The sequence below is a fragment of the Mirounga angustirostris genome, unplaced genomic scaffold (genome assembly GCF_029215605.1).
Source record: "Mirounga angustirostris isolate CCGP_5_RB_7025 unplaced genomic scaffold, mMirAng1.0.hap1 SCAF_5, whole genome shotgun sequence".
NCBI classification, from domain to species: domain Eukaryota; kingdom Metazoa; phylum Chordata; class Mammalia; order Carnivora; family Phocidae; genus Mirounga; species Mirounga angustirostris.
Window position 1 is genome coordinate 179,575,903 of NW_026991713.1, and position 25,546 is coordinate 179,601,448.

Sequence of the window (25,546 nt, forward strand, 5' to 3'; positions counted from 1 at the left end):
GATCCCGTTTCCGCTAATGCCAGTGCTGGCTTCCTGACCAGGAGCCTGGCTGTGCATGGTGGACGCTGGCGTGGCCCCGCCCGCCCGCCCGCCGGCCGTGACAGAACTGGAGGTGAAGCAGCAGGAGGCGTGTTGCAGGCGAGAGGTTCTGCGGCTGCTGTGCTGGGGCCCATGCAGTCACACGGGTCACTCAGCCAATGCCAGGCTCTCCCAGAGGAGCCCTGGCCTCGGGACTACCCGTCGTGCAGCCCACAGCTCGAGGAGGGTGGAGGGGGTCGGGCCTGAGGCTTTGGGATTTGAAAAGAAACCCCGGTGCATCTGAAGACCTGGAGCAGCAGAGGGGGGACCTCGTCCTTCAGTAGAAATAGCACGTTCCTGACAGAAGCAACCTGGGAACGTCTCTCATTCTGCCCCGGACCTACTGTCAGGGCCCCAGAGAACTGGTCCAGAGTTTCACAGCTACCAGGGGCAAGCAGGACCAGGGCCGTGGCATCCAGTGTACTTTCATGATTCTGCACAGGCAGACTCTTAACTCAGTCACATCATCCTAGAGGGGATACATTCTGCAGATAGAAAAACGCAACTAAGTCATGGGCTCAATTTCCCAAGAGACCAGGACCAAAGAGCGACTTCCCTGCATGGAATGTGGCAGAAAATCGAGCCACACCCTGTTATCCTCAGACCAGATGTGTCAGAACTCAGAAGTTTTCAGGTTGTCGCAAGTTAGTATGTTAATATCTCTCCTACGGGACTAATATCTAAAATACATATAAAGAACTCCTACAACTCAGTAGCAGAACAAAATCCGATTACGACATGGGGAGAAGGTCAGAATAGACATTTCCCCAAAGAGCACACAGATGGCTAACATGTACGGGAAAGGCGCTCTGCACCCCTCACCACCAGGGAGATGCGCATCAGAAGCACAGAGGGAGAGCTCCTCATACCTGTTAGGATGGCCATCATCAAGAAGACGAGATAAGAGCTGGTGAGGATGTGGAGAAAGGGGAACCCTCGTGCACCATTGGTGAGAATGCAGACCAGTGCTGCCACTCAGACAATATAGAGTTTCCTCAAAAGTTAAAAAAAGAGAACTACCCTACGACCTAGTCATCACACTTGTGGTATTTACCCAAAGGATACAAAACCACTAACTGAAAAGACGTCTGCACCCCCGTGTTCACTGCAGCATTATTCTCCATGGCCAAGACATGGAAGCAGCTAAGTGCCCCTCGATGGACGGGTGGACGCGGAAGATGGGGGGGGGGTGTACATACACACAGAGAACATGCACCGTGCAACATCAGCCATAAAAACGAATGAAATCCAGCCATTTTCGACAATACAGAGGGACCAGGAGGGCACTGTGCTGAGGGAAATAAATCAGCCAGAGGAAGACAAATACCATATGATCTCACTTATATGGGGGATCTTTGAAAAAACAACCAAGGTCATAGAAACAACAGATCGGTGGGAGAAATGGGTGAAGGAAGTCAAGAGATAAAAATAAAAAATAAATAAATAAATAGGGCGCATTACTGAGCATCGACCAAAAACAAAGCAGGTGTTTTTTTTTTTTCTGGATGCACAACCCTAAAAGCAGGATGGTGTTACCAAATCACCAATTCAGCCCAAGCTATTCTCTCTCTCATCGTAACACTGCAAGGAAACTTCGGTTGAAATATAAACCACCTTTTAAGGAATGCGCGTGTCTATGGTTCCTTCAGCAAACGACTTCTGTGGGTCTGTCTTCTGCATGTGCGCACGCACACACAGTAACATGCTGTGCGTACTGCACGCTACGGGACAGTGGGCCTGGGGCAGGGCCCCATAGTCACACTCCTCTTTCCTCAGAAAAGTGCCCTCCTACCACTTCAGATCAGGGTTTGCTACCAAACAAATTTGCTGCCAACCTGAAAAATCTTCCTGTTTTTTGAGTTTTGTGGATTTCAGAGTTGGGGTTAGGGGCTGCAGGCCTGGGATGTGTCGTGATGGTGTGGGGGGCAGGGGGCTCCTGTTCCCACAGTTTTAAAGCAGATGTGTATGGGCCCCGGTGTGGAAGGATCCAGGTGCATGCTGCTTCTGGCTGAGCAGGCGGGTCTCGGGCTCCCCGCGGCAGCAGCCGTGGAGCACCTGACAGGTGCAAGGTGGCGGCATCGGCCCCACGCTCCGCCCCTGCGCCAGACGAGGCTCGGTCTTCCAGGCCTGTCTTGCCCCTGGGCAGTCCCTTCCAGCTTCAGCGTTAACCGCCTTTGCCTTCAGTTTGTTTGTATTGTTGAGTTTAGTGCCCACATTGGGGAGTTGACCTATACCGGCCTGATGCCACCTGTGAGGGCGGCCGGGGTACCGGGTGCGTTCGGTGGGCAAGGAGAGAGCTGCGAGCTACTTCACTCTCGGCTAAGACCAGCCACACTGCTGGCTTTTTCCTTCTAAACATCTTCACGCCACCTGTGACACCTCGCCCGCCTCCTCCACGTGACCCTGCAGCCGCCAGGCCCACCCCCACCCACCCTTCCGACGTGGGTGCTCTTTTGTGTTGCTTCCTTCATTTTCATACTGTTGTGACTTTTCTCTCAGATCTCTCTTCTTATAAACAAAAATAAACTAAGAGAGGGAATCAAGAATTTTAACAAGACGAAGTATAAATACTGGCTTTTGATTGTCATCACTTTGTTCCGGGGACCCAGTGTGTTGGAGGCTGAGGGCGTGGACCTGGAGGACTGAGCAGTGCACACGCCTCGGGCAGAAGGGCTGACACAGCTTTCCTTCACACCAGGCCCCTGCTGCTTTGAACAACAGAAAGCTTGGCCAGAACACACCTTGTGCTGTCCTTTATTCTTGCCGCAGTGACCTCCTGGGGAAGACAGTGAAAAGTGCCATGCATCCAATCGAAGTGTCAGGCACCCGTCTCCCGGCAGCGGGGAGTGGACCGTGCCTGTAGGGCGTGCACCCTCGGCCACGTTCCGGGTGAGCGCAAGGTGAGCACTGATGGCGGCCCCAGGACCAGCTCTCTATACCATCACTTGCTGGACCACCACTTGGTCTGGGGAGCAGCTCTGGTGCCCACAGTGCATTTTCTTGATCAGCCGCCGGAGTTTGCTGGGGAAGTTTCTGTTGGTGTAGCGGTAAAGAAGTGGCATCACGGAACTGCTGGAGAAGGCCAGGAATCTCGACAAGTCCTTGGCAAAGAGCAGAATCCCCAGGTGGTGCCCGTCGATGGGCTTCCCCCGCAAGGCAAGCAACGTGTGCCCCAGGAGGGTCAGGTAGTGAGGCGTCCAGAGCCCAAACTGTGTGCACACGGTTGCCACCAGAAGCCGGTGCACCGAGGGGTCCAGCCTCCCCGCATCCTGGTCGAGGGGCGTGTCTTCCTTCCGGATCCTTGAGAGGAGCGCGAGCGCATAGAGCACGGCCAGGGTGGGGACCAGATACCCAATGAACACCATGATGGCGTCAGCAGCCTCTGTGTCCTGCATCTTGGAGCACTCGACGATCCTGGCCGCCACGTGGCTGCAGATGTAGAAGAGCAGGGAGGAGAAGCTGGTGAGCAGGGCCCCGCCCCAGACAAAGCCGCACACGTGCCTGGTGTTGTAGACGCTGGACATGTAGGTGCGCGGCAGAGCCCGCTCGATGTAGTAGTCGAGGCTGAGCAGGGCCGTGGAGTACATGGTCACCAGGGAGGAGACGTTGAACAGCACGAGCAGCGTGATGTGGGCCTCGCTGCTGAAGCCCCACGGGGCCCACCCCGAGGCGGAGGGGCCCAGCAGGTGCACGGGCGCCAGGGCGCTGAGCACCAGGCCTGCCACGGCCATGTTCACGAAGTAGACGTCGGGCATGGTCATGCTGCTCTGGTCGTTCAGGTTGACCAGGACGAGCAGGGCGTTGTAGCCCAGGCCGATGGGGACGCCGACGACCAGGTAGAGCAGAGAGAAGACGGACAGGACCACGTAGAAGTGCTGGCAGAGGAGTTGGTCCTCAAGGCTGCCCGTGCTGTTGAGTGGGCCGCAGCTCCACATGGCGGCGGCGGCGGCGGCGGGCGGGGCTGTGTGGGAGAAAGCAGCGGAAGGTTAGAGCCGGGCCTGCGGACCCCTCCGAAACGCAGACAGAGGTGGCGCAGGGAGAAAGCCTCGCTCCTTAAGCTAGCACAGGACAGTCAGAGACTAAAATCCCGTCCTGGGCACGTGTGTTTCCTGTGGAAGCGAAGGTGCCGTCCCATGGCTGTCCTAAGTCCTGAGCCGGGCCAGCCAGGTCGCGATGCTGCAGTAATCTTCCCGGCCATGGTGAGTCTCCCTAAGCCTGTTTCTGAGAGAAATCCGAGCAATGGATGATTCGCCCAAGATGCTGCTGGGAAGTCGCTCCCAGCCCGCTTCGTGGCTCCTCCTGGGTCCCAGCTTCTCTGCGCCGGGAGGGCCCCCGCTGCAGGACCTCCCCCACCCCACCGTGCCCTCACCACTCCGCCTGGGCTGCGTGGCTTTGAGTCCACGTGACCCCCTCCCGTTCAGCCTCGTCACTGGAAGTGGGTTGCAAAGACAGGTGCCTCTGGGGCCAGTGGCCCGTCCGCCAGGGCGGCACCTACACTGCGCTCGGGGCTGGGATGTGTTCTGACGGGGCCTTCCAGTGACAGGGTGACCCTCCACAGCCACCGAGTGAGAAAAGCAGCCTCTCTGCCGAGCAGGCCACAGCCTTGCCTGGACCCTTCTCGGCATGCATGGGAATTGAGTACCCGCCTTCCACACCCACATCTGCGGTCTGGTGGCCAGAGACCCGTCCTGTCTCTCATGCCACCCAGGCTGCACCGGCAGGCGGCACCGCCAGCCCCGTGAGCAGGCGTGGGTGCACACGTGGGCAGCTGCACAAGCCGGTGTGTGTGACCGAGGCGCACCGTGAGCTGAGCTGGGAGAGCAGGAGGCGCTAAGCCGGGCGGGGGCGGCTGGAAGTGGGGCTGGCTGCCACAGGCTGAGACGCTCGTGCCTTCGTGCCCAGAGAGCCATCGCGGGGTCCCAGGGAGGCCACGTCCACGAGAACCGTCGTGGAGCCTGGGGTTCCCTGGGGGGAGATGCTCCCCGTGGGGGTGGTGGGGAGGAGATCCGCCCCGCCAAGGCGCCCTCACCCAGCCTTGGAGGCAGCGCCCAGGCGGAGTGCAACCCGGTGGCCTGCGTTCTAGCGCTTGGGAGGCCTGGTTACACAGCTGGCCGAGAGAACCCACAATGTGAGGAAAGAACACTCTTCAGCAATGTCAGTTCTCTGGAGGAAAACCTTAGTTTCCAAACTGGAGTTTGGTCCAACCTGATCTCCTGCTCTCAGGACAAGAAATCCTCTTGGGCAAGCACATACAAAGCAAACATTTGTTTCCCAAGCTTAGGGACAGGGATCAGCCAGCCCTGCTGCCCATGGAGGGGCTCGGGGGCCAGGCCCTGCCCACACCAGCTGCAGGCCGGAGCATGGCGTGGGTGTGAGGGGTGACATGGGGAAAGGACTCTGTGACCAGAGACCTTTACCCAATGGTCTGCCTCGCCCTGCCCCACCCGGGCCAGTGGGGCGATGGGGGGTTAACAGTGAAGGAAATGGAGGCCGGGGGTCCCCACAACAGGAGCGTGTCTGCATCGGAGTCCCCCAGCATCAGACCCCGGTGGGCAGGAGACTGTGCAGACGTCAGGGACATCAGTCAGTGGGAACGTTTTGCAGTCCTCACGAATGCCACCCAGCAGCCTGTGATGGATGATGTGTGTCAGACGGTAGTGATACTCAGGGTCAGGCTGGACACAGGGCTGGCCGGGCTCTGCCCACACGTGCTGGTTACATCACTTTTAGAAGTGTTTACTGTTACCCACTGCATGGGCTACGTCCTAAAATCTAGACAGTGCTCCTCAGCCTCTGGCCCTGGTGGATGCTCTGCACCCCAGGGGGCTGGATGCTGGGGGAGAAGATGGGAGCCCCAGGGCAGGTGGCGCGCTCCTAGAACACCATGCATCCCACAGCCGAGGCACTGGGTCTCGCAGGGGCTGGGGAGGGGTCCCTTTCATGTCATCTTTAGCTGATTACATGGCCGGTTTCCACTCTCCTTCTCCTTCCCGAATGCCTCCAGAGCTGGCTGTGGATCTTTCAGTGTGGCCTCCTCTCTGTCCTGAGGCTCCTCCATGCTGAACCGTGGCTCCGACAGTAACCGGGGGGGGGGGGGTACAGTGAGCAGAGGAGGCTGCGGGGAGCTTGTCTGCCAGACTTCACTGGCCTCGAGTCCCCAGGAAACTACATTCTTGTGGCCACTGTGGACATCTTCCATCCCAGAGCATCCGTCCGTGCTGTGACCAGCTGGGCGCACGTCCTGTCCAAGGACCCATAGGGTCTGCCTGAGATGTCCGCCTGCTCTCGTGTCCAAGCCACTTTCCTCATGAGAGGACAGAGACGTGCCCCAGAAGAGAAAGGCCCTGCGCCATCATTAGGACAGGCACTGGCTCTGGCTCAAGTGGGGTGCTTGCCAGCAGGAAAGGCCGGGATCCGAGGACCCGCACTCCTGGTCCTCCTCAGACCTGCCCTGTCGCTTCCCTCCTACCGCAGGTCTGTGCGGGGCGCTCAGCGTTCCCTGCCGCCGCCCGTCCCTAGCGGCGCCCCAGAGTGGCCGCAGCCGGGCCCGCGCCTCAGGTGCTTACCCTTGTCCTGACCCCACATGTCTCTGCGCCTGGACCGCAGACCCGTGTGTGAGCGACTGGGAGCACAGACACCAGAGAGGATCCCGTGTTTCTCTGCAGACACCCCCCGTCCCCGGCCCGGGCGCTTACCGGCGGCAGCCTCCCGGCGCTGGCTTCCTGTGCGGTGCGTGTGTGTATTTCGCGCCCGGCCGGCAGGCACACTGCTCGTTTCCCCCAGCGAATCGCTCCGCGTTGCCTCCCTTGGCGGGCACGGCGGCCCCTCCCTACCTCTGTTTACACCAGCTCCACGGAACGGGGCTTGTGCCTGGATGTGCAGCCTCGGGCCGGGTCCCGCCCGCTCGCGCCGGCTTCCTTCCCCTCTGCACCCCGGCCTGCGCCGAGCTGAGCGTCGGGGCAGGTGCGACAAGGCCTGCCCAGAGCCCACGTGGCCGTTCCTGACACCGGGGCGTGGGGCCCTGATGAGTTCCTTTTTTCTCTCGAGCCAGGAAACTGAGAGGCAGCTTGAACCATAGGCTGCACCGAGTCTGCACGGAGACGGGCACCGAGGGCTCTTGGAAGGGGCGGCCGTGGCTGAGGACAGGCTCAGGACTGGCAGGAAGAAGGGCGGGTGTCTTCCCCGTACCGCTGGGGCGCACAGAGCTGCCGGCCGTGTCCCCCCAGCCAGGGGCTGCCCACGGCTGCCCCGTGGGGCCGCAGGGAAGGGCAGCTGGTGAGCGGCGCGCTGGGCCCAGAGTGGCTCCGTTCTTGGGAAATGGTCACGTGGCGCACAGTCTGTTTAGAATTTCCCCGTTCTCGTGCTTGTGTGGCCCTGGCTCACGCGTCGGAGAGGGTCCGTACGTGTGGAGAGCGGGCGGGGGCCGCCGGTGCGGGTCTTCAGTGGAAGTAGGCCTGAGTTTCTGCTTGCTGACAGCCAGTAAATACAGCATCATCCACTTCATTTCAAGAGCAGGAGTTCGCGTCTGTGCACAGCTCTCGTGCGCATCGAGTCTGAGGATGCCAGCTGCTGGCTTTCTGTCAGCCTGACGATGACAAGCTTTGCTCTTTTGTCCCAGCATTCTTCTGGGGAAGCCAGCGCCGAGGAGCCACTTTGTTTTATAAACACGGGCATGCGGTATTTGCCAAAGCAGGAGCGTTCATTCCCGCCTGGGAGGAGGGGGCTGAGAGGCAGGGGAGGGAAGGGAACACCTGGGGGAGGCAGGGGCCAGGTGCAAGGGTGAGGCCACCGTCGCTGAGGCCACTGGACGGCCACGTGCCCGCCTCAAGACGGGCTCGCCCACGCCCTGTGCAAACCGAACGTGGGTCCCTGTGAGCACTGGTGGTGGAGCCCGCTGCGCCCGGGGCTGTGGGCACATGGCACAGGGGGGCGGGAAGCAGCTGGAGGTGCTCAGGAGGCCCAGGGACAGCGACTGCACCCCCAGAACAGCCACGTGTCAGCGGGTCTGGTGAGGGAGTGAACGGTGGTCCTGTCTAACCCTAGTCACAGGCGCTTGGTGAAGCATGCGCGGGTCTCGCAGCTGAGGGCTCTCATCGGAGCTGACGTTCCAAAGGACACAAGCGGGGGGGCGGGGGAGGGGCACCATCCTGTCCAGGCCGGGGCTGCTGCCTGTCATTCTGCACCTGGGAGCTAGGCGGATGCCCCCGAGCCCCCAAGCCTGCCCTTCCGGCCACAGAGGCCCTCTGGTGGGGGCTGGCCCTGGCCTGCCTTTCTCTGGTTCCCATTTCCTCGTGGTGATCCACTTCCCTTTTGCACACTCTGGTTTTTGCAAGTCCAGGAACCTGGGAACAGAAACTTCCCTTCAGGCCTTCTGGGGAGGAGGTGGACCTGGGAACAATGGTTTGGCTCCCGCCCTCCTGCCCAGGCCTCAGACCACCTTTCCAGCTCCTGAGAAAGAGGAACTTGGAGCGCAGCCGGGGGGAGGCGGGCCGTTCCAGGAAGGCTGTCTCTGCAGGGGCACGCTGGGCTCAGTGCACTCCGCGGTGCCCAGCGCTCCCTACTCCACCCCTTCTCATCTGGAAATCTGCCACATTCTTCCCGGACGGCAGGATGGATAATCTAACTTTCAGGGTCAGTGAGGACCCCGGTGGGCTTCTCGTCCAGGCTGGCCTTACAAGCAGGCCGGGCCTGTCTCCACACCTCCTCCCTAGGACCCCCGGGCCACTCCTTGCCGGAGCTCCCTGCTGCCTCCCTGGCTCCCGGGCCTGCCTCCTCTTCCACGCACCCTCGAGTCTTTTCTAGAAGGGTCTGTTGGCAGAGCCGCCTGGCCTGCTCTGCCCTTCCTGCCCCTCACCAGCTCCCTCAGTGCTGCCCCTCTGCCCTCCTCTACTGGGCCTGCCTCCGGCCTCCTGGAGCCAGACTTACTGCTGTCGCCTCTCCCACCCCCAGAGCCTCCCCCAAGGTCCACGCACGTCCCGTGTCAGCACCCACAGCAATGGCTGTGCCCACAGCTCTGCAGCAGACAAGGCACCGGCAATGGGGCCAAGCTCCCGTCCTCCCGCCTCACCTCCACGACTGCACTCGGGGCCCCCATGGATTCCCACCCCTGCCAGCCCGGCGTCTCGCCTCAGCTGGGTGCTGCTTCTGTCCCTGAGCCTCTCCCTGGCTGGGGGCCCGGCCTGCTCCTGGAGGGGCCCCTCACAACCTGAACGTCTTCCCAGAGCACTGTCCTCTCCGCCCCAGATCTCCGAGGGGAGAGGTGACCCACTCACCCTCTCGGCCCCCGCCGACACAGGTCCGTGGTGGCTTCCGTGCGTGTGCTGTGTGTTCCCCCGCGAGCCAGGACTGCCCATCAGCCAAGGTGCACGCAGCGAGGGCGCCCCGGCACGCGCAGGTGTCCTGGTGCCCGCGTCCGCGGGAACGGCAGCTGCAGGACTGCTGGGCCCCCGTGTGTGCGGCCGGACGTGGGCCTCTGTGGTGACAGAGGAGCAGCCCAGCCCCGGGCTGGTGGGAGGGGCTGCAGGAGGGCCGCGCGCAGTCAGGCTGGCCTGTTCCTCGCGGGCAAGAAAAGGGAGGCAGCTCTCCGGGCCAGAGACCTCGCACCTGCTTGGGGTTGTCCGAGATGGAGCCCACTGTAACTTTCTTCTGGCTTTTTCTATAAAGGTGACTCACGTACCCTCCCTCTCTGAGGGTTTTGTGTGTGTTTGTTTTGTTTTCTAATTGCAGTCAGAAAGAAGAAAGCCTCCACATCAGGAGGACGGGGCGGTCTTTCAAGTGCCTGCTCCCGTTCCTGGTCCTGTTCCCATGGGATGGAGAGGCCAGTACGGCTTGGGGGTAGCACAGTTCCAGGCCTGTGGGCTGGCGGGCGCCCGAGAGGAGAGCAGATGAGCAGCCAGCCTGGTGGTAGCAGGGAGTAGCTGGCCCACAGAAGGGTGCTGGGCCCCACGCCAGGTCAGGGCGCACAGCGGGGCTGGCCCGAGGAATGGCAGCCCCAAGCTCCCCGCCCGGGGCGAGCCCACAGCCGACTCGGGTCGTCACTGTGTATGTGTCCGCAGCTGTGCAGGGCCCCTCTCCTCGACATTGGCTGCGCGCACATCCCAGAGAGGGCAGCCTCCAGACAGGCCAGACGTTTCCCTCCAGAAGAGCCTGAGAGGACCCAAAAGCTGAGCTGACATCCCACGCATGAGGCTGGCTGTGCGGTGGGAAGCCTTTAGAGGGAGCAAAGCTGTGGTCGTTTCTTCTCCAGTGTGGAGGGGTCACCTCTTGGGCCCCAGAAACCCTACCCTTCAGAGGAGAGCGAGGCTGAGGTTCGCAAGGACAGAGTCTCGTGGTCAAAGCTGGATCCATCTGTGGACTTGGTGTCGTTGCGCTGCCGTCCGGGCCTCTGCTGCCTCGTGAGGTACCCTGAGGCCAGCCTGTCAGAAGGGCATGGTACAGTAGCTGCCTCCCACGGGGCAGGGAAGACCCAGTGAGTGCCGGCCGAGGACAGAGCGAGAGACCGGTGGACGTGCAGGACGTGTCTGAGTGTCCGCTGGGAGGCCCCTAGGGGCTGGAGCCCTTTTGGGTTCTCTGCCCCATCCCAGTTTCTAGGGACTTAGCGGTTTCTAGGCACTCTCCCTCCCTTTGTCCCCAGCTGTGTGTCCTCAGCCGGGTGACCGTCAGTCATTGCAAATGCTCTTATGCATAAAAGAAAAGCCATTTTCTTCCAAGATCTCCTCTGGGCTTTAATAATTAAATTTCAAGAAGATGCTTTCCTAGACTTGCCAATTTCCAACCCTTGGAGACCTCTTGGCCGCCTCCCAGTCGTGTCGTACTCCGCTTGAGCTGTGTCGGGAGGCTCTTGGGCAGGGTTATGGGCTCAGCCCGTGAGTGTGGAAGGGCTCTCTGCCGCAGGCTGGGGGCATGGAGCAGTCGGAGAAGGCTGAGAGAAGGGAACCCACAGCTGTCTGACCCGCAGACCCGTGGGCCTGATGGAGGAGGACGTCTGGTGCCCGCGGGTCTGGCCTGAGCACCCCTCTGGGCAGCTCTCCTTGCTAGCTTGGAAAACCGAGGAAGCACCATCTGCTCTGGGCCCTGAGCTAGTACTTTGGGGATCTCCGGTTTCTTCCTTATTGGTAGCGGCGAGCGCCCGAGATGCCAGCTCTGAAGGAGTCACGCAGACAGCCTTGAGGCCCTGCTGCAAGAGCAGGCGCAGGCCTGGTCCCCGGTGGCTGACCAGTGGCCAGCACACGGGCAGAGAGGGCCCTGCAGGCCACGGGTTTGGAGGGGAGGCCTGTGTGTGGGAGGCCAGGCCACAGGGAAGATGAGCTGACAGGAAAGCTGGGAACAGAGACAGGCCACACCTCTGCTCAGCCTGAGGGGCCCTGAAAAACCAGGAGGGGCCAGTGTCCCAAGCGGCAGGGGTGGTGCCCGCGCTAGGAGCTGCCAGGCCTGGGTGATGGAGGGGGACAGACGGGGACAGGTGCACAGCGGGGCCTCGGGGCCTCCTGGGACACCAGGCCTAGGCGGCTTTCCTACTTTGAGGAAGCGGCTCTGAGTTCAGGCACTGCCTTGAACGCCGGCCTGCCTCATTCTACCCTACGCGGGGGAGCCCTGAAACAGGACCTCCGCAGTGAAGGTGGCCGCTCACACGGACACTCCCGCCTTGCCGAGGGAGTGGGGCTAGCAGCCTGTGAACTGGCGCAACACACTGTCAGGAGAGGTGCACGTGCCCCGAATTTTGGGGAGTGTCCACCTCGTCGAGGATTCCGTCTCGGGAGCCCGCTGCTGGGACTGGAGCCCAGGCTCACTGCTTACCCACCGGGGGGCGCTGGTTAGGCAGGTAACGTACTACCTCAGTTTCCCCAGCTTAGGAGACTCTCCTGTGACTGCTGGGGGATTAGGTGGATCCAGCCGTGTGGAGCACGGCAGGGTGAGCCTCAGCAAGTCCCTGGTGGGTGGGCGAGGAGGGTGCACGCACAGAATCTGCCACCTGACACACGGGAAGAGGAGACTGACAGGAAGGGAGGTATGGGGACGTGAGCACCAGACACAAGCCTAGTGCCAGTTGTCGGGGGGGGGGGCGTTCAGGGACGGTGGGGAGAGGAGCAAGCTCCAGACACCCGCCACACGCACGGACCATCCCCATCACAGAGGCTTCCTGAAGCTTAAAGGCTTTGTGGTCTGGGTTAGGGCTTTGGTAACAACAAGCAGTGCATTTCCTGGTGCCGCGCTCACGTTACACTGGGGCATGAATGTGTGCGTCCCTCGCCTGTGTTCACAGCATGCAGAGAAGGGGGCTGGGGGAGAGAGCAGCTCTGGGCCCGTTCTTTTCCCGTCCTAACGCGGGAGGATTCGGGGAGTCCTCTCTGCAGCAACACCCCCTCCTCTTCCCCGCTGGGAAGGCCCACACTCCAGTTAGGCTGCCTGTTAGAAGCATTTTGAGGGAGGACATCGGTGGCTTGCTTTCTGTGCCTTTTCAAAAAAGAGCCCAAAATGGTATAAACCAGCCTATTAAAAGTGCATGTTTTTAAGCAATGAAAATGAACTTTGCTAAAATCCAGGGCTAAAGTAAATAGCAGTCTCTGTGCAAACAGGATGCCCGGAGTGGGTCACAGCAGCAGTCTGGGCGGGGGCTGTGCAGACACGGGAGCAGGCTGCCGCTGGGGTGGGCAGGGGTCACGCCTCCTAGGAGTCCTGCGTGTGCACAGGCGTGTCCACGCACAGAGCCCACAGAGATGAAAGACCAGCAAAGAGGAATCAGCCTGTTCCAGGGTAGCTGAGCTGGTTTCACTAAAACATTACCCTTATTTCCTTGCTCTGTTAATCAGGAAATCCTGTCCTCTGGTGTTGGGGGCCCACTGGTGCTGGGCCTCCTGCCCGACACCCCCCCCCCCCACCGCCCACACTGGGGCAGGGCGGGGTGCACACACTGATCCCTTGCCTAGACTGCCTTTCCTCGATTCCTCCCATTCACTTGACAAGTGCTAACTCACCCCTGAAGTTTTATTTCGGCATCAGCATCCTGAGGAGCCCTCCCTGACCGCTGTCCCCACCCCCCTCCAGCCAGCCCTGCCGCAGCCCTCTCTTTGCCACCTGCTGAGAGCTTTCTGAATGGGGGGAGAGGGCTCTTGATTCCTGCCAGAAGCCTGGATGGCTCTGGGGAGGAGGATCATTAGGTCATATCAGAGGCTCTTCCCCAAGGTGAGCAACAGACCCCACGCAGCAGAAGGGGTAGCAGAGAGAGTGGGAGCGCCTCTTATCGCCGGGAGATCTGGGTGTGGGTATGGGGCTATGGGGCCCAGGCAGTACACCCTGAGTAGGCAGACAGCTCAGCCTGGCTGATGGTCTTGTGGGTTGTTTCTGTTTGATGTAGACCCGCTGTGCACCATGAGACCCAACTTCAGATGAATGTTCTAGAACAATCAGCTTTGAAAATGACTCCTGAATGTTTATTTCCTTTTGTAATAATGGGCAGAGGCTTTAGCTACAATTAACATCCAGCTGGTAGGAGCCAGACACTCCGGAAAGGCTGGTGTTTTCATGGGTTTTTCAATGTAGAGAGCTTACGCATACTGATTCCTATCACAAATGCTGTGCCTTCCTGGGGTGTGATAAGAAACTGTTCGTTATATAGATGGGTTGGTTTGATTTTTATAGGCTTTTGCTTTTTACGGTTCTAAATTGCAGAGTAGTGAGTGAACCAGGCAACCTGGCTCAGACGCATAAACAAAGAGCAGCCTCTCTTTCTCCGTGGAAGAGAACAGGCATGTTTGCTGGCTCAGGAAGGGCTGCAGGGGACTGAGACCAAGTAGCCAGGTCCAGGCCGGCGGGGCGCCTGCGCCAGGCTTCCTTCCCTGGAAGGAGACATGGGACACACGTTCTTTTGTCAATGCAGCACTAGTTTCTTGGGCTTTTCTGTTCCCAGACTAACTTGGTTTGAGGCTAGTGCTCCTTCCAGGCCAGGGGAAAACAGAAACTAAAAGACTGACTCAGAAATTCAAGGGGCTGAGAATAGATCAGGTCTCCATTTCAGACTCTGGGCAGGCCTGGCACCCCAGCCGGGCTCCCTGATCTCCCCACAGCCTTTAACTGGGTGTGCTCTTACCTGGGGTGGGGGGGGCGGCGGTGCTCAGAGCCACTCATCTTATCAGCGCCTGTGGCTCTTTCCCAGGGAGGAACCGCTGGTTATTTTTACTCATCACAGTTGCTTCCTCAGTTTGCTGGGTTCCAGTTAAAACTGGGAAGCTCCTGAGCACACCCCCACTGGCATGTATGGGAGGAAAGGGACCCAGGGTGGGCCTGTTGGGGGACGCACAGGACACCTGGCCCATCTCACCCTGTCCTGCGATGTGAGGGATGTTGTGTTTGCACATGGAGGCTCCCAGGGGACTGAACTCTGTTCCCCGACACCGTGATATTTTGGCATCTCAAATTAGAGAGAAGATCAGCCTTCTTCTTATCTAGACTGAGTCCCCTGCCTGGGTAGTATTTTGGGTCCTAGGCCTGTGAGACCCCTGTGGGCAGGTGCAGCCTGATGCTACCCAGTTTTACAAGTGGCTTTAGCCTTAGAGCCAGCAGCAAGCAAGGGGAATGACAGGAAACACTGTTTAAGGAAGAAGGAGCATGATTTGTCATGTGTGCTAACGCAGAGGCCCCAGTTCTCTGGAAGGGAACTCACCCGCCCCTGCACCACCACCCCCCGCCCCGCTGCCCCAAGACACTGCCCTGGTATGTGTTTGGGTCACGAGAGGCCAGGTGACAGTTATATTTTCAGGATTCCAAATGACATCCGAGAGACGCAAGATGGATGCAGCTGCCCCAGGAACCCCTCCCCTCCCCGTCCCAGGAGGTAGCAGGGCCCTCTTCCCACCTGTAAATCACACAGGCATATTTCCCAGCAGTGATCTCTGCAAGTATGTCACTTTCTCATTATATAATAGGTATAAATCAGTCTTCACATCTCAACCTAAAAGCCTGTATAACCCACATTAAGTGGATATACCTTGCGTGTCATCGACCTACCGTGGGCTTTGAGTTCCACGCTGACATTTGTGTTCTGCCCTAAAGCTGTGCTTTTCCATCCTCAGGGTATTTCCACACTCACTAGAGAGGCAGGACACCACATGGTCAAAGAGCTGTGTGTGGCCCTGGGTGAAGGGCTTACTGCCCCAGCCCCAGCTTCCTATGTGTGACGGGTCTGGTAAGCGCTGACCACATGCAAGCTACTTATCTGGAGGGCCTGCTTCATTCAGGAAGATAGCAGAGGCTCTGGTTTGGAGAGCCAGGCCCCATAGCAGTTCCTCACCGAGCTATGCCATGGGTCCTAGACAGTGGCTGTCCACTAGGTGTAATTTTCACTCGGCGGTGCCCCAGCTAGACCCAGTCAGGACAGTGGAGGATCTGGTCACCATTATGCATGGTCAGAGCCACTTTCCTCATACCCTTGTATTTGCAGGGGTCCGTGAAGCCAGCAAAAGCCTTTTGCAATTGCATGCTAACCTCTGCTAGAGGCTGAAGATAGGGGCTCCTCGGCTGAAATAGGGAGCCTGTTACTTAGAGCTGGAATGGAGACCTCAAAGGACATCAGAGGGATAAATGGTGCTCTGGACATCAAATGTACAATCCCCCTCAGGCTCTCCACATCTGGGCAGGGCAGAGACTAGGTAGATGACCACAAGCAGATGAATGCCCAGCTTAGAGACCGGAGTTAAGGTGTTTATGACACTGACTTTGCTGCTTGCTGTGTTTCTTGTTGCTAGCAGAGTGGGTGTTCAAAGGCTGGGGGTCACTGCCTTCCTATGAAGTTTTGCAGAAGCCTTTCCATGCACAGGGAATTTTATATTTTTATCAAGCATCCAAGACAGTTAACAACAGACTTGCTGTCTACATTTAGATGTAGTTCCAAAACTTACTAAAAACTGTGTAATCATAAAGAGGAGGAAAGCTATAAGCATGCTGACCCAGGAGAACGCGGTTAGCCTCCCTCCCTCCCCCACCGCCCCCCCTCCCCGCAGGACATGTGAGGGAACAGCGGTGTTGCTAAGCCACATGCCCCTCCACAGGTTAATGACCGCAGGGTAGCGGCGGCCCGGTCAGCGCGCAGCTGGGGGTTGGCCCCAGATGCGGGACAGCGTCCCCGCCCCCGCAAGGGGACAGCACCCCCAAACCTCCAGGGGACAGCGTCCCCACCCTGCAAGGGGACAGCGCCCCTCCTCCCCCGGGGGACAGCGCCCTCGCCCCGCAAGGGAGCAGCAGCCCCAAACCTCCAGGGGACAGCGCCCCTACCCCCCCGGGGGGACAGCACCCCCAAACCTCCAGGGGACAGCGTCCCCACCCTGCAAGGGGACAGCGCCCCTCCTCCCCCGGGGGACAGCGCCCTCGCCCCGCAAGGGAGCAGCAGCCCCAAACCTCCAGGGGACAGCGCCCCTACCCCCCCGGGGGGACAGCACCCCCAAACCTCCAGGGGACAGCGCCCCTACCCCCCCGGGGGGACAGCACCCCCAAACCTCCAGGGGACAGCGTCCCCACCCCGCAAGGGGACAGCGCCAGAGCGGGGCCGAGGCACCGGAGAGTCCGTGCGGGGCCGCCGCAGCCCGGAGCTTGCTCCCCGCGCGGGCCGAGACTCCGAGCGTGCCCGCCCGCCGACCCCGCGTTCGGCGCCCACTCACCGGCTCGCTGGGCCGCGGGCCGCGCAGTCGCCGCGGGGCGGGCAGCTCGGGGCTCCGAGGAGGCGGCGGCTGGGCTCACGGCGCGCACGCCGCGCGGGCCTGTGTACACACGTGACCGCCGCCCGGCCCCGCCCCGCCCCGGCCGGCCCCGCCCCCGGCCCCGCCCCCGGGCTCGGGCCGCACTCGAGCGCGCGGGGCGGGGCGGGGCGGGGCGGGGCGGCGCGCGTTCGGTGACCCGAGGTCAGCCGCGTGCCGGACGCAAACCCCGGCGCCCTCCTGGGCTCCCTCCTGGGCGCCCTCCTGGGCTCCCTGAAGCGCTGCTGCTGGCTGTGCTGAGTCAGAACGCGCTCTAATCTGCCGGGGACAGGCCCCCCCACCCTCCGAAGGCTGTAATCTGGCCCTTACAGGTGCACCTGCTCCTTCGCAGCGTGCGCTGTGCTTCCGAATTCACCGGTTACTTCCCCGTCTAAGGAGTCACCTTGTCCACGGCGCTGGCTGCGGGAAAACCACCGAAAGACGCAGCGCATTGTCTGCAGCCTCGTTAGTCTCGTAGCTGTTGTTGGGACTAAAGTTTCAAGAACAGGAGGACTTACTCGGCCGTACTTCTTGCGGCGTAGAACTCTTAGCGGCACGTTGTGGCTCGGGATCCAAGAACATTTCTTTCTGAAAATCAAAGCATGCAGGTTGCAGAACTTAACGCACATTTGCTTTGTGCGCAGGGGTTGAGCGAGCCTCGGCAGACGAGGATGGCAGCCAAGGCTGGTGCTGCCTGAGTGCTCACGGGATCGCTTCCTGACCACCGGCTAGAGGGAGGTCGGGCTGAGCTGGCGGGCCCGGCTCCGACGGCCGAAGGGCGCAGCAGAGCCTCACGCTCTGTCCAGCTCACGAGTAGGCCCCCTTGGCCCTGTCGTCATCGTGGTAACTTCTCAGCCCAGCAGCAGAAGCGGGTTTGTAGAAGTAGGCATCTGGCCCCAGCTGGTCCTCCACACGGCTCGGGGAGCCTGACCCTGCCAGCTCCTAAGCCAGGCCCCGAGAGCAGCCTCTTGAGGAGTTTCCTGCACATTTCATCACATCGAAGACACCATTGATGCTGCACCATTGCTTTATGAACCACTGACAACATTCGGCCAGTTAAATTCTGACACCGTCCATTCTAAGCATTCTGATTTTACAGATGTTAAAATGAGAGAGAAAATGTGTCTTAGCAGCAGTGAAATATAGTACTCTCATTTTAAGTTGCATCGAGGCTCAGAAAGCTTAAGCAACTTGCCCAAGGTCACACAGGGGATGCTGGGGTCAGGATTTGGGCCCAGTCTGCCCAAGTAAAGTGTTGTCTCTGTTGTCTGAGTGGCCTTAGCAGAGTTCCTGCTCAGAGCCCCTGGAATGCCAGGTCTAATGAGGTCTGCCCACAGGGTGTTTGACCAGAAGAGAGGCTGCTTGTAACTGGGGTGAGCTGACATTCAGCTCCATTGAAGGCACTTAGTGCTCAGGTCACCTACACTGCCTTGTCTGCAAAGGAAGACTTCCTCTGCCAAGCAAGCAAACGGGGTCAGGAAAAATGGCAGAGTGTCTGGGGGATGGGGGGTGGGAGATCTTCAAAGTAAGCCCACCCTCCAGCTGAGCCAAGATCAGCATTTTATAGCTAGGGAATGTAAATACGCTCCAGAGAGCTACAGCTTTGTATCTGGCTGCTAGCTGCTCCCCAACTGTGCAGGCCAATTCCCGGGGAAGAGCCGGATGTCTGTGGGGACAGCACCACCATCTTGGGCAGACGTGGACTGGGGTGTAAGAGCCGTGTGGTTGACCTGCATCCTGGGTTTCTGACTGCGTCATACTCAGATGTCACTTTGCGAAAACCACATGGAGTCGGCCTCCCCTGGATTGCTGGCGAGGTTTCCTGAGGAATAGGAGTTGGGGGCCCCTGGGCCCCCGGGGCTGAGCCTTTGTAGCTGCATTCGCTGCGGTCACAAGGCTGGTGCCCTAATTGCGCACTGCACTCTGCAGTGAAAAGGGAGACTCCGGCCCAGTTTTCTGCTGAGATCACGGAGATGCCTCTCCCTGGATTACAGAAACATCACAATGGCTCTTTGCTTAGCACAGTTTGGAGACTTGGCAAGTCTTTCTGGTGATTCTGGAGTGGCAGTCGATAAGAAAGGCTGCACTCCACGCTCAGGGGACTCTGGACTGCTGGCTGGGAACCTGAGAGTAGCCTGCTGCCCAGAGTCATTCTCTTGGGGGCTAGGGACCAGGCTGTGGAGGGTTCCAGCTGCCCTAGCCTCGACAGAAAGGCAGGGTCATCTTCCTTTTGAAGGTGCACCTTCTTTCAGTAATGATGTACTTACACTGTACATTTGATCCTAGGTGATGTGTTGATCGGGGACAAGGAATGTTCAAAGTTAATTTGTTAATTCTTACGAGTCTGGTTTAGAGTGGGGTTCTGTATCGTGACTTCTGTGTGGTTCTATTAACGTAAGTTAATGTTCTTCAGGGCTCCAGTAAAGTGTAGTAGACTTTGATAAGGCAGCGTGGAGGGCTTGGTCAGAGACAGGGTCCCACCCTAGGAAAGCCCATGGGCTAGATGGAAGCGTGTGGCTGATGTCTGGCTGTTGGTTCAGAGCTGGGCCTGTGGTTTCTCTGTTGTCGTCATAGGTATACACACCCACAAAGGCGGAGAACAACTTGGCATTTCACTGGACTCATCCAATCAAACTTTTCTGCCCAATTTTAGCCAGAAAGAACTCACGATCCAGCTTCCACATAACACGGTTAATAAAGATACTCTGTTTCTTAGAAAAAGCTATTCTTTGTAGTTATATATTTTTTATTTAATCTTATGTCTGTATTTTATACTATACACAAACACACAAATGTATGTAATGTTAACCCTAAAAACAGAACAGCCAGTTATTTTATCTGAAAAGTAGTTCCTTCTTTATTCTGGAATGGCAAAGGAATTGCAGTCAGCACGGGCACAGCGGGGTGACCCAGAGGCCAGTCTTAGAACAGAGGGAAGGGAGAGCAGGGATGCTGCTTGGGACAGGAGCCCACTGGAGGAGGCGGGAGTGGGGACTTCTCATAGGCCGGGCTGTTGCTGGGCCAGGAGAAACCTTCCTTCCTCCCGCTCCTGGGCGTGGGAGCGCAGTTGCGCCGCTGGGCTCCTCGCCTCCTTTCCCCAGGAGCGCGTTAGAGCTTGGTGCCTAAGTGTCGCACGTGTATACTGAAGAGAGATGTGATGTCTGGGCTTTGCTTCAGAATCATCCAAAGCTAGGCCGGGAGGGGAAAGATGGGCCATACTGCCGAACGCGCGAGGATTCGGTAGACTTCGGTGTATCTTTGGAATCCCCTGTAAAATTCCCCAAAGAGGGGGCCAAAGAAAGAGACCCCGCGCTGCTGCGCGTGGTGCAGGGGCAGGTCAGACCCGGCCTGGGCGCAGCTCGGTGGCCTCGCAGGTCCCCATCCCCAGGGCGCGGGCACAGAGCCCAGCCTGGATCCCGCACCGCCCCGCACCAGCGTCGGCCCGGGCGGGGCCTTGTGGGCGTGCAGACTGCAGGCACTGAGCCCCCGCGGGAGGCAGCGGGAAGAACTGGAATCTCGATGCTGGCAGTTTGCGTTTCCTCCTCCGAAGCCTTTCATCGGCGTTGAAAGTAGTGCGCGTGGGAGCGCTTCCTTGGTGGAGCGGGGGTGGGCACGCTGGAGGAGCAGGTGCGCAAGGGGCCTTTCGACAGCCCGCTCCGTCCGGGAGTGCAGCCGCCTGCCCCTCAGGCTGCATCTCCTGTCTTTTACGCAAGAAGCTGCAAGAAGCTCGGGAGTGGTGAAGCCAGAAGGTTGCCGTTTCCACAACAGCAGAACGCCCCAGCCCCCAGATCGGGCGGAGCAATGTGCCCGTATCCTGCCGGGCCGGGGGCTTCGGAAGAGATTGGGTGACCGTCCCGCCTGGTCCCCCCGTCAGCCTGTCCAGCGAAGGCAAGAGGGGCCCAGGCTCCACAAACCCCGAGAAGCCTGGGCTCAGCGCTCGGGCCCTGGGGAGGGGGTGGGCGGCTGGCTGCTGGGCGTTGGGCCAGGCCTGGAGCCAAGTGAGCCCTGAGCTAGGCAGGGTCCCGCCAGTGGCCTTACTCCTGGCTTGAGTGTGGGGCTGTCACCAACATATGCAGCTCTTGTGGGGACAGCTCGTCTGAGCCACACCCAGCCCCCCCAGACTGGGGCACAGAAGTTGCTTTTTCGGTACTGTTTCTGTTCTAGAGCTCTCCCTCTTTTTTTTAGCTTTTTATTTTTAAATAATTATAGATTCCCGGGAAGTTGCAAAAATAGCAGAGCACAGTCCCTTGTACCTTTCCCCCACTTTTCCCTGAGGGTTATGTTCTGCATAACTCTAGAACAATATCGAAACCGGGAAACTGTCGTGAGCACCTTGGCACAGTGCTCGTGTGTACCCCCACAACACCGACGTCAAGACGCAGGAAGTCTCCTCCACCGCGTGCCCCACACGCACACACGCACGCTCCGTAGTCATGTCCCCGTGAGGATGGTACGCAGACGGAGCCACACGGTGTGTGTCCTCTGGGGATTGGCTGTCTTCCCTCATCCTGACGTCCTGAGAGGTCCAGGTTGTTGCTGTGACCACTGGGCCGCCCCTTCTTATTTCTGACCGTAGTAGTGGTGCGGAGGGGCGGGTTTGCTCAGTCACTCACTGCTCCAAGCTCGTGTCTGCTGCGTCCGGCATGGAGCTGCTACGGACAGAGCAGCCCGGCAGTTGTGACAGGTTTCTGTGTGGACATAACTTTTCATTTCTCAATTGCTGGGTCATAGGGTATGTGCATGTTCAGTTTTGGAAGAACCAACCAAACTGTTTTCCAGGGTGGCTGTAGCAATTCTGCATTCCCGCCCGCCGTGTGTGGGCCCACGCTGTCTGCAGCCTTGCCGGTTCTGGGGGTCGACCCCGCCGGTCTCAGCTGTTCCCACAGGTGTGGAGTGGCCCCTCCTTATGCTTTCGTTGGCTCTGCCCTGAGGCCTTGTGATAGCACGCAGCTCTGTGTGTGCTTATTTGCCGTCCCTATACCTTCTTCGGTGAAATGTCTGTCCCTTTCCCATTTTCTAATTGGGTTGTGTGTTTTCTTACCGTTGAGTTGCAAGAGTTCTCCGTGTGTTCTAGATATGAGACTTTCGTTACCCGCGGGGCTTGTAAATTCTTTGTCCCGGCCTGTGGCTTGTCTTTACGCCCCCTCAGCAAGGTCTTTCCTGGAGAAGAGAAGCTTCTCACTTTTGGTGAAGTTGGTTTATTGATTTTATTTATTTATTTATTTATTTATTTAAGATTTTGTTTATTTATTTATTTGACAGAGAGAGAGAAACAGCATGAGAGGGGATAGGGTCAGAGGGAGAAGCAGGCTCCCTGCTGAGCCGGGAGCCCGACGTGGGACTCGATCCCAGGACTCCGGGATCATGACCTGAGCCGGAGGCAGTCGCTTAACCAACTGAGCCACCCAGGCGCCCCATGATTTTATTTATTTAAGAGAGAGAGAGCATGAGAAGGGGGAGGGTCAGAGGGAGAAGCAGACCCCCTGCTGAGCCGGGAGCCCGACGTGGGACTCGATCCCAGGACTCCGGGATCATGACCTGAGCCGGAGGCAGTCGCTTAACCAACTGAGCCACCCAGGCGCCCCATGATTTTATTTATTTAAGAGAGAGAGAGCATGAGAAGGGGGAGGGTCAGAGGGAGAAGCAGACCCCCTGCTGAGCCGGGAGCCCAATGTGGGACTCGATCCCAGGACTCCGGGATCATGACCTGAGCCGAAGGCAGTAGCTTAACCAACTGAGCCACCTAGGTGCCCTTGATTTTTTTTTTTCAATGGATCTGTGTTTGGTGTCATGTTTAAGAAGTCTTCACTAATTCCTATGTCCCAAAGACTTTCTTTTATGTTTTCTTCTAATAGCGTTATATTCGATATGTAAGTCTATGATCCGTCTGAGTTAATTTTTGTATGTTAATATTTGTGAGGGTTAGGTCAGGTTTTTATGTTTTGTTTTGTTTTTTAAAGTAATCTCTACACCCAGTGTGGGGCACGAACTCATGACTCGGAGATCGAGTGGCACGCTCCTCTGACTGAGCCAGCCAGACACCCCTGTTTTTTTTTTAATAGACTATTTAAATGCCAGTTTTAGGTTCACAGCGAAGTTGAGCAAAAGGTACCGAGATTTCTCATATTCCCCTGTCCCCACGCATGCACAGCCTCCCCCCCATTATCTGCATCCCCCCGCATGTACATTTGTCACAATCGGTGAACCTCCTTCAACTCGTCATCATCACCCAGAGTCCACGGTTCCCCATTAGGGTACACTGGGTGGCTGTACATTCTGTGGGTGTGGACAAATGTGTGAGGACAGGTATCCACCACGACAGTATCATACAGAGCAGTTTCACTGCTAGAAAAGCCTCTGTGGTCTGCCCACTCATCCCAGTCCTCCACCTGCATAACCCCTGGCACCCACCGATCTTTTATCGTCTCTGTAGTTCTGCCTTTTCCAGGACGTCATTAGTTGGAATCATTCAGTACGAAGCCTTTTCAGACTGGCTTCCTTCACTTAGGAACATGCATTTATGGTTCCTCCATGCCCTCCGTGGCTTCAGAGCTCACTTCTTTTTAGTGCTGCACAATATTCCACTGTCTGGATGGACCATGGTTTGTTTATCCATCACCTACTGAAGAACATGCTGGTTGTTTCCAAATTTTGGCAATTAAGAATATAGCTGCTGTAAACACGTGTGCAGGTTTTGGCGTAGACCTAAGTTTTCAATTCCTTCGGGTAAATACCAAGGAGGATGATTGCTTGGATCGTGTGGTGAGAATAGGCCTAGTTTTGTAAGAAACTGCCGAACCGTCTTCCGAAGTGGCCGCCCCATCTTGCACTGCCACCAGCAGCCCGCTGCTCCGCATCCTCTCCAGCATGTGCTGGAGACGGTGTTGTGGATTTTGGCCGTTCTAACAGGTGTGTGTGATACATGATGTTGAGAATTTTTCGTATTTTTATTTGCCATCTGTACATCTTCTTTGGTTCAGGGTCCATTTTTTGCCCATGGATGTCCTGTTGCTCCAGTATCATTTGTTGAAAAGACTGTCTTTCCTCCAATGAATTACTCTCACACTTTTGTCAGAATTCAACGTGCTAATGAGGCAGTTTTGGGTTCTCTTTCGCTTTCCGTCAATAGCACGCTGTCTGGATTGCGGTAGCTATACAGTAAGTCTTGAAATCAAATAGAGTGATTCTTCCTACTTTATTTTCCTTTTTCAGAATTACTCTAAGTATTCTAGTTCCTCTGCTTTTCCATATAAATCCTAGAATAATCTTGTATATATGTGTGAAAAGTCTGGCTGTGCTTTTGCATGAAACTAGTCTCTCCTCTTGTAAAGAACTGGCTTTGCCAGGTTGGATTCCAGTCCATGAACACAGCACGTCTCCCATTTACTTAGAGCGTCTTTGATTTCTCTCATCTGATTTCTTTTTGGTTTTCAGCATACAGAACGTGTTTTATTGGATTTACAACTAAGTTTTTTTTTTGAGCAATTGTAGGTGGTGTTGTATTTTAAATTTGAGTTTCTGTACATATATTGCTAAGTCATAGAAATACAATCAACTTTTGCATTTTGCTCTTGTGTTCTGCGATCTTGCTGGATTCATGAGTTCTTGGAGTTATTTTGTAGGTTCCTTGGGATTTTGTGTACCGACTGCCACACCATCTATAAATACAGACAGTTGTATTTCTTCTTTTCCAGTCTGAATGCCTTTGATTCCCTTTTACTGCCTTGTCATGCTGGCCAGGGCTCCCAGTGTTAATGTGTAAGAGGACCTTTGTGCCTTGCCCCTGGACTTGCGGGGCAGGTGGGTGCATAGATGTTATTTATCAAGTTAAGGAAGCTTCCCGCAATTAGCAGTTTTCTGAGGATGTATATCATGAATGGGATTTGAATTTTGCCGAGTGCTTTTTCTGCCTCTGTTGATATGGTGGTGTGCTCTTTCTTCTTTAGCCGGTTGATAGGGTGGATTATATAGATTGATTCTTGAGTACTGAATCGGCCTTGCGTCCCTGGAATAAACTCCACTCAGTTGCAGTCTACAACTCTTTTTATGTGTTGCTGATTAGGATCTTTGCATTTATATTTATGAGGGATTTTGGTCTGTGGTTTTCTCTGTTTCGTGCTGTTTTTGTCTGGTTTTGCTTTCAGGCTGGTAACGCCTTCATGGGTGCCCCGGGAAGTAGCCCCTCCTCGCCGGTGTTCTGCCAGAGCTTGTGCGGAGCTGCTGTGCGTTCCTCTGTCAGTGGTTAGTAGAATCCCAGTGAGACACCCCTTGGCCTGGACGTGAGGCTCTGCAGGAGGCCTCGGGGCCTCCACGGCCCAAGGCTGCAGTGACGGAGGCCCTGCCCTGCCCTGCCAGCGAGGGGAGGGGCCGGCCTGGCCCGGAGACCAGAGCCCGGACGGCCTTGAGCTGTCCTTGGCTTTGCTTCCCCTTGCTTGTTGGCTGACAGCAGACCCTGCTCATCGGGGCTTTACCCCTCAGCCCCCCTCTGCCACACACGGTTTCCGTCCACCGGACACCACGTCCAGGCAGGGCCTGTGCCTGGAGGCTCGGCAGGAGGGAAGTGCTGTGTGCAGGAGCTTTGTAGGCTGTGTCTATCGGCATCCAGGCGGGTGTTCCGATGCCCCTGCGGCATTTTCTGTGGATTTCACCAATGACTGGTCCTCTGGGAGGCGGCATGCCCGGAAATTGAGCATGCGGATCAACCAAACATTCATGTTCGTAATGTTTATGTCAAACATATTTAT

General features: G+C 57.6%; 2 protein-coding genes across 10 annotated transcripts in view; one reads left to right on the top strand and one right to left on the bottom strand.

The window, feature by feature from the left end:
• Window positions 1-25,546, top strand: part of CUNH7orf50 (chromosome unknown C7orf50 homolog) — a 152,363-nt gene that overhangs the window by 93,668 nt on the left and 33,149 nt on the right. The gene's annotated exons all lie outside the window — the stretch shown is intronic.
• Window positions 92-16,855, bottom strand: GPR146 (G protein-coupled receptor 146). Of its 2 annotated transcripts, none has more exons than XM_045875942.3 (2): window positions 16,728-16,855; window positions 92-4,039 (listed from the first exon to the last, which is right to left on the bottom strand). In XM_045875942.3, the coding sequence occupies exon 2, from the start codon at window positions 4,011-4,013 to the stop codon at window positions 3,012-3,014; it is 1,002 nt and encodes a 333-aa protein (XP_045731898.1). In that variant the 5' UTR covers window positions 4,014-4,039; window positions 16,728-16,855; the 3' UTR covers window positions 92-3,011. The 2 variants fall into 2 exon arrangements, with proteins under 2 accessions (XP_045731898.1, XP_045731897.1); XM_045875941.3 differs by lacking the exon at window positions 16,728-16,855 and adding an exon at window positions 9,351-9,482.